The sequence below is a fragment of the Choloepus didactylus genome, chromosome Y (genome assembly GCF_015220235.1).
Source record: "Choloepus didactylus isolate mChoDid1 chromosome Y, mChoDid1.pri, whole genome shotgun sequence".
Taxonomy (NCBI): Eukaryota; Metazoa; Chordata; class Mammalia; order Pilosa; family Megalonychidae; genus Choloepus; species Choloepus didactylus.
In genome coordinates, this window is record NC_051335.1 from 14,469,091 (window position 1) to 14,484,747 (window position 15,657).

Sequence of the window (15,657 nt, forward strand, 5' to 3'; positions counted from 1 at the left end):
AATTATCTCAGCATTTGTTTGTTTGTGAAAATTTTAAACTCCCCCTCAATTTTAAAGGAGAGCTTTGCTGGATAAAGAATTCTTGGCTGGCAATTTTTCTCTTTTGGAATCTTAAATATGTCATACCACTGCCTTCTCACTTCTATGGTTCCCACTGAGTAGTCAGTACTTAGTCTGTTGATTTCTCTTGTATGTGGTGAATCACTTCTCTCACCACCTTCAGGAGTTTCTCCTCAGCATTTGACAAACTGATCAGTATATGTCTCAAAGTGTGTTTATTTGGATTTATTCTATTTGGAGTTCATTGGACATCTTTGATTTGCATATTTATGTGCTTTAGAAGGATTGGGAATTTTTCCCCAACTGCATCTTCAAATACTCTTCCAAATTCTTTAGTCTTCTCTTCTCCCTCTAGGACACCAGTGATTCTTATATTTGTGCTCTTCATGTTGTCCATCTTTTCACTGAGATGCATTTCAAAGTTTTCGATTTTTTCATCATTTGTTATTTTGTTCATTCACATTCCATTGCATTGTCCTCTAGTTAACTTATTCTTTTTTTTGCCTCTTCAAATCTGCTGTTGTGTGTCACTAGTATATTTTTAATTTGATCAACAGTATCTTTTATTTCCATAAAATCCACTGTTTTTTAATTTCCTTTTTGAAATTCTCCCTTTTGCTCTTCTAGAGTCTTCTTGATGTTCTTTATGTCCTTAGCCAACTCGTTGTTCTGGAGTTATGTTTGTACTTCTTTGATTAATTGCTCCAAGTTCTGTGTCTCCTCTGGCTTTTTAATTTGGTCATTTGGGTTATCCATATCTTCCTGTTTCTTCATGTGCTTTTTGCTTTTCTTTTGTTGGCCTTGTGGCATTTGCTTATCTTGATAAGGTTATTTTGGGATATGCAGGATTAGTTGAGCATTTATCTATAATTTGGTAGAGCTACAGCTTGGTGGAGCTCACTTTCCTTGTTCTACCAGTAGATGGCCCTCTTGAACCATTTTTTACTCTCAGGCCAGCTCTCCCCAAACTTTGCCTGTGCACTAGGCAGGGTCCAACCTGGGTGAAAATCTAATCAGTGCACCAGTTCTCTGTGTGTACTTGGGACTGCCAGCCCTGTGGGAGGGGGGCAGGCCCTGCACAGTTTGGCAGGGAGTCCACTCCGGGGCACAGTGGTCCTGGCAGTTCCTGGGACTGCGAGTAGACCACTCTGGGGCTGTGGGGCTGCACATTTCACCCCCTAGCTCAAGTGCACTTCTGTCCCTGTCTGCTGTGTGCCCACGATTCCCTGGGGTTGAGGAGGGGCTTCTGTGCTTCTCTGCAGCACCCTTGCCTCTCAGCTATGCTCACCACAGGCTTCCAAGGAGGAAGAGTGAAAGTGGTCACCCCAAGTCTGCTGAATACTGAGTTCTCTCACAGGAGCTCTTGGTCATGGGGCTTTGAAAGGATATCTCCCCAGCCAACTGCTGAGATGGGTGCATGGGGTATGGAAAATTGATCTCTCCCATGCTCGTGGGCTGGTTCCAGCCACCAGTGCCCAGCCCAGGAGCTCTTGGCTGTGGGGCTGTGACAGGTTATCACCCCTGCCAACTGCTGAGAAGGGTGTACAGGGCATGGAAAGCTACTCCCTCCCACGCTCATCAGCTGGCTCCAGCTGCCCATCCCTGGTGGCAGTCCAGGCTGAACACACTCACCTTGTCCTTTCAAATGCAGTCTTTCTGCCTTTACAGCCAAGTCCTCACTATGTGGTGTAGAAGTCCCTGCCTGGCTAGTGGCATCCTGGAACTGCTGTTCTTCAGCGCTTTCTGCCCTTTATCTAGTTTTTTTTCATAGAGGATAATTTTGCCCTGCCTTTTCTAATCTCTCATCTTCCTGAATGCACCTTCATGACTCTTATCCAAATGTTCTGAAAGTTTATTTTTTACCAAAGACAGGGTATTTAGGAGAGGAGTTAAGAGGGGAAGAGGAGGGACAAGCTCTAGGAATAAACAAAATTTTTGTACATATTAGGATTCAGTCCAATGCTGTTTAGAAGCTAAGCTGAGTGGCACCTGCATTCTCCCCTATTGACACAGATAACAGCACAATGCTGGATTCTTTGGCTAGGGTATTAGTTTTCTATTGATGCTGTAACAAATTACTGCAAACTTAAGAGCTTGAAACAATGCAAATTTGTGATCTCAGAGTCCTGTAGGTTGGAAGTCTAGGTTGGCTTGATTGGTTTATCTGCTGTTTGTTTCACAAGGCTCAAATGAGGGTGTTGGCTGGCTGGGCTCTCATTGGAAAGAATCCTCCTAGAAATTCATTTAGGTTGTTGGTAGAATTCAATTCTTTGAGGTGGCAGGGCTGAGGGCTCCACTTCTTGCTGGCTTTTTGTTGAGGGTCACTCTTAGCTCCTAAAGGCCTCTCTCTGGTTCTTGCATGTGCCCCCTGCATCTCAACACCAGCAATGGTGTGTCAGATTCTTCTTGTGCCTGGAATCTCTTGGACTTCTCCTTCTTGCAGCATCTGTTCTGAGTTCCTCTTCTGTTGTTGCATCTCTCTGATTTCAGCCAGAGAAGGTTCTCTCTGCTTTTAAGGGTTCACATGATTAGATTGGACCCACCAGGATAATCCAGAATTATCTCCATGTTTTCAAGTCCTTAACCTTAATTACATGTGCAAATCCCTTTTCCCATGTAAGTTAACACATTCACAGGATCCAGGGATTAGGACATGGGCTTCCTTGGGGGGGTCATTTTTCTGCTGAACACCGGTAGTGACATTAGGTCGATCAAGGCGCTTTCTCCTCCACTTGGTACCTTAGGGCAGTAGGACAGCCTGCAGGTTTGTGTTAAATGTTAGGGCTTATTGAAATGCTAGTCCCAAATATGATGGAAAGGAATATCCATTTATGGGAATGAGTCTAGGCTTCAGTTTTGATGAGATTTCTTGATTTCCAATAATGTCTCCAGTACAGTATAATGCTTAAGGGAATTGACTTTGAAGTCAGGTAGGCCAGACCTTATGCAAGCATATAATGCTTCTAGGTCTTAGTGTTGTTATCTGTGAAATGGGCTAAGAATTCTTGTAATTGCTATGAGGAATAACCTATAAATGGAAAGTGCTTAGGACTTGGTCAGTGCTCAGCGAATATTAGCTAGTGATAACAATAATGATGATGATGATGATGATGATGATGATGATGATAGAATGACATATTCATAGAATTCTCTGTAGGCTAGGAGAAAGTATGGGTGGACCAACCAGAATCAGCAGTTGGGTTTCCTACCAGTTTCTTATTAGTCTGACGTAAATTAGTCTGTTAGTCTGACGTGATTATTCTATTAGTCAGACATAAATTAATAAAGTGATTATTCTGAAAAGGGATTTATGCAAGTTTTTTGAGAGTATAACTTAGCTATTTATTTTAATATGATGTGAATTACACTAGTATTTACTATGTGGACTATTCTGTTGAGTGATAGAAAATTGTTTAGATTGTCCATTTTAAAAGAAAATGTTTTATTATGTACCATTTGGCACATGCAAAAGAATACATGGAACCTGCTGACACATAAAGTTACAAAGTATATTAAAAACATATGATAAAATAAATATATGCCTGTGGACCCACCATCCAACCAAGAAACGGCGAAGTACCAATATCATTGCATCTACCTGTGGCCCTCCCCAGCCCTTGCCAGAGAGGTAACCACTATTCTGATTTTCATGTTTATTGTGTTCTTGCTTTATTAAAAATAGTTAAACCATTTCTGTCTGCATCCTTAAACAATATATTGGTTATTATTTTTGCATTGTTTTTCAGCATAATACCACCAGACTTTTGTCATACTGCCTACAATCTTTGGCAACTGTGTTTTCTTCAATCAAAATGTTGTTTCTAAGATTCATTCATGTAGCATTAGTTGTCATTGTCATCATCATCATCATAGTATTTTTTCATTTTCACTGCTGTATGATATTCCAGTGTGTGGCTGTACACCCGGGTTCTCTCTCTGTTCTACTGTTAACAGACCTGTGTGTTTCTCCCCCCAGTATTTTGCCATTATGAACAGTGCTGCTATGCTATTTTTGTACATGTTCCCTGATACAAGTTTTGGGGTATATAGTTAGGTGTGAAATTTTTGGCTTGTGGAGTATGTAAATACCCAACTTGATCAGGTAACATCAAACATCTTCCAAAGTGGGTGTTCTAAGATGCAAAAGTATTTCCATCGTTTCTCATTGTCATTGGTATCTGGCATTGGTAGACTTGATTTTTACCAACCTAGTGTATGTAAAAGGTCAGCTCTTATACAAGAAAAAGTGATGTGATTGTTTCTTTGCCAGTGTTTTCATACTCACTTTCAAATGTCAGTGAATGCTTACTGCTCCTCTTGGGACTTAATTATGTCCAATAATAGTTCTGCCTCCAAGGGTCACCTCCATTCAGCCTTTTCCTTGCTTGAGAAGAGCTGATCCTGTGAGAGGTTTACTGAGGAAAAAGCCATTTCAGGGTAACCCAGTGGTTTCTTGAAAGCTCATGGACAGAGGGGTTTGGGAATGAACAGTTTGAAGCAGCATTTTAATTAAGAGATTCAAGCTGTTTCTATTTTCCTAATGACCAGTGCTTGCTCTCATTGTAAATTACATTCCCAGGCAAGATGACAAGGAATCCTTTGGGTGATTTTTTTTTTCTCTTTCCATTCTGATTTTCTGGACTGCAAATTAAGACAGGTGGAGTTTTTCCTTATACATTTCCCCACTGTATTTCCTGGGACTGTCCCCCCACCCCCAACTGCCTTCTTTTTACTTCACTGAAGAAGTGAAAAATTGAGGTGATTTTCTAAAATGAACATCTTTATTGATTAAGGGCTGATTCTGACAGCATGTGGCCATCTGTTTAATTGGGTTTCACATCTAAGATGTAACTATACTTAGTAACGTGATTTATGAGAATTTCATTCTAGTTCTCGTTATTTTCTGATTTATGCCACTTACATCTATTTCTGCATGCAGCAGAGACTTGAGTAGAAAATAGAAAACCCGTAGGTTTGTTTGTAAATCCATGCCTTTTTGCGTGAAACCCTATGATTTGTGGCCATCTTTCAATGTTAGATTTTTGCAGGATGGTTAAAGCTCTTTATTTTTCTACCCTTGTCAAGCTGGGTAGCCATGTCTTCAGACATAGAGTGTAGTGTGAAATAATAATGATTTAAATCTGCCATACAAGAAGTTATACTCGGGAGCTGTCACAGAATTTAATTATATTTGAATTAATAAGATGGTTAAAGAGGAAAACAGGAGCTGAGGTTATTGGTGCCTAAGCCAGCACTTCCCAAATTCTGCCATAGTGGCAAAACTGGTCTCCCTGCTTTTGTAAGGAAACCATGAGAACCTCGACAGGAGACCTTGAGTTTCACTGATTAGTTGTCTGGCCTTGGCCAAGGCGTTATCCTTCCTGAGCCGTACTGTCCCCATCTGCCACATGTTGAGGTTACCTAGCCCATAGGGCTTGGGGTGAGGATTTAACAAGATGAATTTGTAAAGTGCCCAGCATATTGCCAAGGTCAGGATTGTTAGGTCTAAAACTGGCATGCAATAGCCAGTGTGTTACAGGATACACAGAGCAGAATATGGAGGTTTGGAAGGCAAATATTTTGCAGTTTTGCTCTCAAAAAATTTTGTAAGAACAATATTATTGTGTATTAAAACAAACAGTACCATCAGTTTGGTAAAGGGTCTGGTGGTTTGGTGATATCTCCTGTCATTCAGGAATTCCCCTCCTGAGCATATACCCAAGATAATGCATCCTTATGCCTACCAAAGACATGTACAAGAATTATCATAGTACCTTTGTTCATGCTAGAAAACCCAGTGTCCATCAACAGAAGAGTAGGCAAATAAATTGTAGTATGTTCGTACAATCAAATATTTCACAGAAATGAAAAAGAATGAACCACTGCTCCCTCCCCACCACACAATGTATGAAAACACTGGCTTGGTGTTAAGTGAAAGAACCCAGACCCAAAAGAATATGTACTGTGTGGTACATTTATATAAAGTTCTGGAGCAGGCAAACAAATCCACGTGATAGAGCTTAAAATAATGGCCCCCTGTATTGGGGGTATTGACTGGGAGGGGTCAAAGGAAACATTTTGTATCTCCGTCTGGGAGCTGATTGAACAGCTGATACGTGTGTAAAAACTCGTGCTCTACCCTTAAGATTTGTGCGCTTTATTGTATATAAGTAATACCTCAACATAAACAGTAACACCTCTCTCCTCTTATAAATAAGTTTTGGCACAGCATGTAATACGCATAGGCAGTTTGGGCTTGTAACAGATTGCCTCAGGTCAAACCCTCAGAGGTGCAGACCAGGGGTCAGCAAATTTTTTTCTCTAAAGAGCCTGGTAGTAAATATTTTCAGTTTTGTAAACCAGATCATCTCTGTTGCAACTCCTGAACTCTGCCGTTGTAGCTGTGAGTGAGTGAGCTTGGCTGTGTTCCAATAAAACTTTATTTACAAAAACAGGTAGTAGGTGGGATTTGACTGTAGGTTGATGACCCTTAGTGTATGGCACTGTGAGAGGATGGGATCCAGGGAGCCGTTGAAGCATATTCTCACCCAGTTTCCATGATTCTTTGGATCTAATCAGGTGGTGGTAGCTAAGGGTGGAGTGAACAGCTCACATTTGGTTTTCATTTCTACTAACATGGACTGGTGTTTAGAACACAACTCATTTTGTGTATTTAGTATAGAATGTGTATCTGCAAAATGCTGTATCAAAATATAAGTTTTTATTTTCTTACATCTCAAATTATATTAGGGAATAATTTTAAGTAAATAAAACCTGGGCTGGAAAACAAGCATGGCCTAAGGACTAAAACCAATGATTTTAGCATCTTTGTTGTTATATACAAGGGATTTGGTTGCTCCAGTTTAATCACAGATATTCTGCTAAAGAAGATAAGCCTTTTTCCAAGGCTGGGCTTATGCTGGCATCAAACTATAGAATTAATCCTGAAATCAAACACAGATTTGTTTTGCTGTTAATGAAATAACTGCATTTCATACTGGGAGACTTTCTTATATTTTGTTGGCTCTTCCTGAAACCATAAAGTAAAAGCCAAGTTAGCAAATACTCCTCTGCAGGCTGTATTGAAATTTATTGAAATTAAATCCTTGAATCCATTGGACACCATTTGGGGATCTGGGGAAATAAGGCCAACGTCTAGAATGTGTGATTAGTCTTCCATAGTTTTGGAGTTGGAAGGAAACTAAACCAAACTTCTCATTATCTAGAAGGGATCTTGACACTCAGAGCAGTTCTTAGTAATTTTTTCCATTTATTCACTTAATATGTATAGAGCCCCTAATGATTCTCACCTCCTTGTATCATACATAACCCTGTGTGGTCCCCTCTCGCAGTGAATAAGTCTTACCTCTGTAACCGATAAGACACTGTGGAAATGACAGAGTGTGACTTCTGAGGCTAGGTCATAAAAAACATTGTAGCTTCCATCTTGCTCTCTTGAATTGATCACTCTGGGAGAAGCCATCCACTGTGTTGTAAGGCCACTCAGGCAGTTCATGGAGAGGTCCACATGTGAGGTAATGGAGGCTTCCTGCCCATAACCAGCACCAAGTAAGTGACCCATCTTAGAAGCTGCAGCCCTAGCCAACATCTTAACTGCAACTTCCTGAGAGATCTTGAGACAGTAATGTCTAGCCAAGTGGTTTTCTGAATTCCTAGCCCAAAGAAACTGTGAGATAGTAAACATTTATTGTCTCAAGCCACTAAGTTTGGGAATAATTTGCTATATAGCAAGAGATGATGACATGCAGGTACTGAGTTTGGTGCTGGGGTATAATAACATGGTATGGTGTAGCGGTTAATGGTGCAGACTCTGAAGTGTGGAAGTTTGGTTGTGAATCCTGGCTCGGCCACTAATGACTTACAAACTTGGGCAAGTTACTTAACATTTCTAAGCCTCAGTTTATGAGGATTAAATGAGATCATGTATTTGAAATGCTTGGAATAGAGCCCAACTCATAGTAGGTGCTCAATTAATCTTACCTACTAATAATAGTCCTTGCTTTTGAGGAGTTGGGGATTTATAAGACATCATGGTGAGTGCACAACAGAAAGGCATGCAGTGCATTCTGGGAGCCAAAGAGGAGGGATAGTTAGATCTGGGGGAGTCAAGGATGGCTTCACAGTTAAAGTGACATTTGAGTGGGCTTTGAAAGGAAAAAGAAGTTCTCTAGGCAAAGAGGAGAGGTTGGGACATTCAGGAAGGACTAGCTGGTGCCAAGGCAATAGACATGGCAGGGCATGTGCAGTAATGGATGGCCAGTGAGAAGGTTACAGATACTGGGATTGCATACGGTAGGGGTGAGAGAAGAGGGAATGATGGAGAACAAAATGTGGAAGAAGTAGATAAGGCCTTGCAAGTCACGTTGAGAAACAGGCCAGTGGGAGCTAGTATAGTTTTCTTTGGGAGGCAAGAAACTTAAGATTTGCTTCCTTAGTCTTAGTCTTAATGAATGTGGCTTGGACAAGGGAAAGAAAGACCTGTTAGGAGTATTGCAAATGGTTCAAGAGAAAGAGGAAGACAGCAAAACTTAGGCAGTGACATTGGTGAGGGGGAGTGGGGAGTGGATAAGTAAAACCCTTCAAGATTGTTCTCAGGTAACTGAGTAGTCATTTTTCAACTTTTCCACTGATGCTCTGAAGGACTCCTATAACATGGAAATTATAATTGCTCTGTTCATCTACTTTGCTGAGAATCATTAATGTGCCAAGTACTTTGACATGTATTATTGCTAATCTTTACAAGAGCTCTATGATCTTGGTACTCAGGGCCTATTTTACAGAAGAAACTGAAGCTCAGAGAGGCTAAGTAATGTTCCAAAGGCCATATGGCTAGTAAATTGCTGAGCTGGGAGTATAACCCAGGTTATCTGATTGCATGCTACACGCTGCTGTACACTGGTTACGAAATGTGAGAATTACATGAGATGATGCATGTGACTGCACCCTAAAAAGTTAAAAGCATGCTATAAATATGTTAGAGTAATTGTTCTTTTAGCATACTCTCACCTGTGATGCTCTTCCACTAGTGGGGGGATTGTTTCTGTTTTGATATGGCAACAAGATACAGGATATGGGGACAGCTGGGAGGTGAGTGTCAGAGATCCTGCTGATTGCATGTCCAAAAGGCCTTTGGCATCAAGCAGTCCATTTTCACTGCTTCCAAGAGTGCTGCTGTGTGCATGCCCTTTGGGTATGCCCGTGATTTCCTTGGGTCTCTGGATTAGGGTGGTATGGGGGGAGGGCGTTATTTGAGATATGCCTTAAACTACCCTAAAAAGAACATTGAGATGTACCCTCCAAAAAATGTTTTCCTAAGACAAATGACTGTGAAATTTAAAAAGTTGTATTAAGTAAGCTGAAGTGAAGTGATGAGCAAACCTAGAATACATTGAAAAATTTGACAGATGATGACTTCAGCAAGGTCAGGAGACACCTAAGACAACTATTTTAAAATACTCTTGTCCTAGTCTAGTTGAGGAATCTGGAGGTGCTAAGACAGCCCCTCAGTCTCTGAGGTTCTGACTAAAGAGGCAGCTAAGGTCTGTATTCTGGAAAGTGCCAGGGGAAGACAAAGATGCAATCTCATGGGATCTCATGGGATTCCCACTACTCTGGGAGTGGTGGAGGCATGGTCTGTGCCCACAGGGCATTCTTCTCATTGGTAAGTCCCAGGCCCAGTGCTTACAGGGACACAGCTCTCCACCTGCAGGGAATTTCTGAAAACGCACTGGGGGTGGGGTGCAGGACAAATGCTGTTTTCTCACATAGATGCCTGAGTCGGTTTGCTGTGGGACTGCTAGCAGACAGCACGGAAGGATGATCACAGTCACTCTGATTAAAGAGATGAGCTGTGAGTGGGGCAAGTCAAGGTTGGATGATCACTGGGAACTACCTGGAGGTGAGCCAGAATGAGGTGAGCATGGGGAACCTGGGAAATAGCCTTGGCAACAGAAAACAGGAAGTCAGGGAGCAATCTCCCTAATTGATCTTGATGGCCACAATCTCACTTGTCCTCACCTTAAAAAATCAGTTGTCTTTTGCTGTTATTTAGAAAGTCATTCATATTTATTGTAGAAAATCTAGGAAATTTTAGATAAGTTTAAAGAAGCAATATCATTTAAAGATGGTCTTGGTTATTGGTTAATTAATTTGTGTATCCCTCAAACTTCAGTTCATCTATACGTATTTTAAAATTTAAATTAAGTATGGACTCACCCTATAATACTGCTTTGTTCCACTGAGCATTGTAACATGAACATTTTTCTATTTATTATATAGTCTCCCAAGGCATTATGCATAGTATTCCACTAAATTAAAATACCTTAATTTCTTTAACTAATTTCCTACTTATAGACATTTAGATTGTTTCACTACTTTGACAAACTCTGTGATAAGTTTTGTGGCTGAGTCTGTGCAAATCTGAGACTATTTTCTTTAGGGTAAATGCCTAGAAGCTATTGGGAGGAATTGCTAAGTCCAATGATATTCCCAATTTAAGGGCTTCTGAATACTGTACATATTACCCCATTTCCTTTGAGAAAAGTGGCATCAATTTATATTTCCGTAACAGTAGATGAGATGGTTTACTTTTAATGAGCTATACATCCTAAAGATGCTGTTGGGCATTTGGTTTCAAATACTGCTTGGAGGAGATAAATAGCGACAGTCTGTTTTTTTGTCTAATTAATATGGGGGAAATGTGAATCACATTTTTGTTTTAGAGACCACTATTTCTCATGCAGGTATGGATCAATAAACCCGCACAAGCATTTATTGAGCACCTACTATGTTCCCAGACCTGGGCTGAACATCACTGCCGCTAGTATCAGTTTTGAATACCTAAGACAACAATTGTGTGTATGAAAGGACCTATTGGAATGTGAGATACTGAGCTTCACAGCAGGAGAAAATTAGTTTTTTCTCTGCTAGATGTTGTACTATAGCAGTGGGCCTCAAAGTGTGGTCCTTGTACCAGCAACATCATTAACATTACCTGGGAACTTGTGATAAATGGATATTATCTCGCCCTACCCCAGACCTGTTGAATCAGAAACTCTGGGGATAAAGCCAGGAAATCTGTGCTTCAATAAGATTTTAACTGTAAAACCTTTGCAATATGCCAAAGTTTGAGAACCACTGAGCTACAAAAATGCAGCAAATACAGAAAAGGTCAAACTTAGCTGGGTAAAGGGAATGTGACCAACTCATCATGCTTTGCCTGAGACTGTCCTGGTTTTAGCATTGACGATCCCATATCCTGGGAACCCCCTTGTGGTTGACCCGCCTAGTAAAGGAGAACAGTTCTCTGTTGCAGCCTAAAGGTAATTATGGAAAAAGAATAGAAAACCCAGAAGAGAGGGTTTCGAGATGGAGAGCAGATTTTAGAAGCTGCTTTCTGCTTATCAGTTCTAGGCTGATAGATGAGCAGGCAGGAGGTTACCTATAGGAAGCCAGCAGATGGCTAAGGCATCTTGCTGAATCCCTTGACATGAGTCACAGCTGTTAGAACTCAATACTTTCTGGAAAGGAGAGGGTTGGATTCACCAAACCTCTGAAAGATGCCAAAGTGAGAGAAAAAAAAGCCACTATTAATCTTAACAGTGGTGACAATGAAATTCCATTACAACAAAAAACATAACCAAAAGTGCTTTGTCATTGAAGCGATTTCCAGGTCCCAACTGATTGGCCCCCTAGATTCTGGAAGAATGGTATCGGGCTTATCTGATTATGGAAACTAATCCTGACTAAAGATGTAACACTCACTGTCTCTTAGATTGAGCGTTTATCCTGGGTTTTCTGGGGCATTGCAATTTAAAAAAAAACAGTCACAATTTACAGGCTATGTAAAATTTCAGTTTTGAAAATATAGTCACAAAATTAAAAAAAATATCTGATGAGTTCCATGCATGGGGTTGAGGAGAAGTGAAGAGAAGAGAATGAGACAGGAGGGCTGATTTATAGATATGTTAAACATTAGCAATTCCTTATTTTTTCTAAACCTTTGGTTCTGAATCCTGTTTGTATCTTAGAATTACTTGGGGGAGATTTTTTAAAAATACTGATGCTCAGAGCTCCATCCCAGAGATTGCGACATAATAGATTTGGGGCAGGAACTCAGTATAAGTACTTTTTAAATAAAGCTCCTCAGGGGATTCTAATGTGTAGCTAGGTTTGAGAATCCTTTTTCTTTCCTAAGGCATTGGATCTCCAACTTTAGCGTGCTCCAGAAAAACCTGGAGGGCTTGTTGAAAACTCTGAACCCTGCCTTCCTGGGGCCTGACTCAATAGGTCCTGGGGAAGGGGGCAAGAATTTGCCTTTCTCATGAGAACCCAGGTGGTGGTGACGCTGCTGGTCCCAGGACTGCACTTTGAGAACCAGTGTCCTAAACCATTCCTACCTCATATCCCCAACTGGTCTTAAAAACTGCATTTTTACCCGTTAATGTAGACATGTGTACTGTAAAACAACCCTACACACTTACCCCCATGTACCCAGAATTTCTTTTCTCTGAGTTTAAACATATTTCAATTTAAAAATACAGTTTTGAGAGCTTTGGTGTCAGTTCATCTTCCTCTTTCAAACTTGCAAAATAGGATTTTAAAAAATCCGGTTATGTTTTTTCTCTGTCCTTAGATTGTAGGTTCTGTGAGGAGGACATTTGTATATTTAATACTTCCCTGCATGCCTTGGAACATTATGGGTGCTTGGAAAATCTCAATGGTCAGTGATTATGTATACAATTTGCAGCATCATAACCAAGCCCATCTAGCCCCAATAGCTTTTATAATGGGGTTTAAATATACTAATATCTCCAAAATTGGGATAATAAAATATAGTCATATAGTGAAACTATAGAAGTAGGAGACAAGTAGAATAGTCAAATACACAATAGAAGGTAACTACGAGTGGATCTCACCAAGAAGTGTAATAATGTTGCTAAGATTATGTATCAGTGATAAACCCTGAAATGTGGTCAATGCATGGGATTAGTTCAATAATGTAAGCATATACCCAAGACTTTTGGAAATAACTGCCATAAGATGTGCTAAATTAAAGGCAGATTAATAGATCAATAAATCCATGGAAAAGACCTAATATCCTATTATTTCATAAAACCAATAATGCAATAGGATGTATTGAGATAGTCAGCTCCTAAGCAAAAATATCACAGACACCCATACTGAAAGAAAACAGACACAGATAAACACTCAATGGAAAACCCTAGTATATCTCTAGCTGGAGAAAACAGCTGTAGCAAATATGGAAACAGATTTCATTCAATAAACAGTTGACTGTGTACTGTGGTCCACACATTCTCAAGCTCATTGGATTTTCCTTTAGAATTTCCCCTTCTGTCAGCTTCTTTTGGACTGGGCTTACTTTGTTATTTGTCCTTGGTTCCGCTACTTCTATCCAGAGGTGGCTGGAGAGAACCAAACTGAATAAATTCCGTAATGCCAATTTCTCCAAAGGAATCAAAAGAGATACAGAATTTGAGAATGAAATTGTTCCCAAATACAGATAAGTGCAAGTCTCCTCGCATTGTGTTAGTAAATTTACAAAAGTTTGCTACAGAGAAAAGGAAAAAGCAAGCTCTCTGAGATTTGAAGACTGGCTGGCAATGAAAGTTGGAGGTCTTTCATTTTGTTACATTTGCCCAAATGTGGACAACAGGAAATGAAGTGTGAGTCCAAGTTGTAGTTGTCTTAACAGAATCAATAGTAGTAAGTGCTATTATCAAAAATTAAAGCTTTCATGCAACAGAAAACTTTGGAAGGCAGTGCTTTCAAAATATTTGCAATATGGCAACTTTCAAAGACTGTACGCTTATGGAGATGGAACTTAATGCATCAGTCGAGTGAAAACATACAAGGAATGAAGGTAAAAAACATTGTATCAGTTAAATATTCTCAGGGCCAAAGGACTCTGATCTAAACCAGCATTTTGTCTAATTTTCTCTTTCCAGGATGTGCCACAGCCACAAATTGGGAGGATATCCTATTTTTATTCCTTGGGGGTAGTGGAGGGCTAGGAGGATACAGGGGTGATAGAACTTTCATCAAATTGCTGAGGGTTTTCCGTCTTGTTAATATTTGCATTCTGGTTGAAAGTTTACTGATGAAAAAATGTGCTAAACTCAGACTACAATAGTTTTGCCATGATAGCGAGAAAATGGAACCAACAAAGGCTCCTATTCTAGAAGGGAGACAAAAACCAGAACCTGAAGAATGGAACACAGCCCAGATTTGGTATTGAATATGGAAACTTCAAGAAGTAGTACTCTGTACTTTGTAATACTGATTTGTATTAGTATAACTAATAGTATCACGTAATGTATTATACTTTGGCTAACAAGATGTAATGATAATTGTAGCTAACATTTCAATCCCCATCACCCCTTTGAGTTTCACAAGGTATGACACCTATTCACTCAACAAATATTTATTGAGGGCCTACCATTTGCCAGGTATTGTTCTAGCTCTGAGGATATAGCAGTGAAAGAATAGTAAAAATGAATAAAATGAAGATCTCTATTGTCATGGAGTTGCATTATAGTTGGGGCAAGACAGACAATGATTTGTACAAAATAAGTAAAGTGTAGAGTGTCACAGATACCAGTAAGTGTTACGGTAAGTATAAATCAAGAAAAGGGATAAGAGACCGTTCCTACCTTTAAAAAGCACCAGGGAAGGACTTAATGACAAGGTACATTTGAGTAAATACCTGAAGCAAGCCATGCAGATATTTGTGGAAAGTTAGTTCCCGGTAGTGGAATAGTAAGTGCAAAAGTCCTGAGGCAGGAGCATGCATCATATATTTGAGGAACATCTAGGAGGTCAATGTGGCTGGACCCAGTGATGGTGGGAACAGTGTTAGGAGGTCAAGGTAGAAAGTTGAGGAACCTTGGTTTCTCCTTTGGGTGTGATGGGTGCCACTGGAAGGTTTTGAGAAGAAGGTGATCTAATCTGCCTTATGATTTAATAGGAGCTCTCTGAGTGCTGGGTTGAAAATAAGCTAAACCTATCAATACATCTTTTTCATTCCCACCCCCCTCTCCCAACTCCTTTGGATGTAGGAGGCTTACAATAATTCTGCCACTGCTGCTTATGGATGAGTGGGTGGTGGCTAAAAACTTCCTTCTGCACCTTAACCCTTGGGAGTTTCTCTTGAGAAGTTTATGAATTGGGCATAGAAGGTTCTGCTTCCAGTTTTCTTACCCAGAAGAATAAACATACTTTAAAGGACAGTTCGTCGACTGATCCGAGATGTTTTCTCACGGAAGCCCTTTGGTGTTGTGCAAAACTCAGAACATATTATCCTTCCTGCCAGAGCTAACATTTAAATTGGACATTTGTGCCTTCCAAGAACCCCAAATTCATTGACTCTAGAATCTGAAGGGACCCTAGAATTTATCTAGTCTGCCCCCCATCCAGTGCAGGAATAACTTTTGCAATATGTCTGCCAAATGGATCCTTTGGGTCAGATGGTTCCTCAGGTACCAAGGGTGTTGATTGGCTTCCAGGTAAGGAATACTTTTACTTAGGATTTGTAATTGGTATGAAATACAAAAAATG

The 15,657-nt window shown here is 40.2% G+C and overlaps 1 protein-coding gene across 1 annotated transcript in view; it reads left to right on the forward strand.

The window, feature by feature from the left end:
* Positions 1–15,657, forward strand: part of LOC119524022 (phosphate-regulating neutral endopeptidase PHEX-like) — a 165,041-nt gene that overhangs the window by 103,097 nt on the left and 46,287 nt on the right. Inside the window, 2 exon segments of the mRNA XM_037822706.1 lie at positions 9,108–9,168; positions 9,850–9,979. Of these exon segments, the coding sequence (XP_037678634.1) occupies positions 9,108–9,168; positions 9,850–9,979 (191 nt within the window).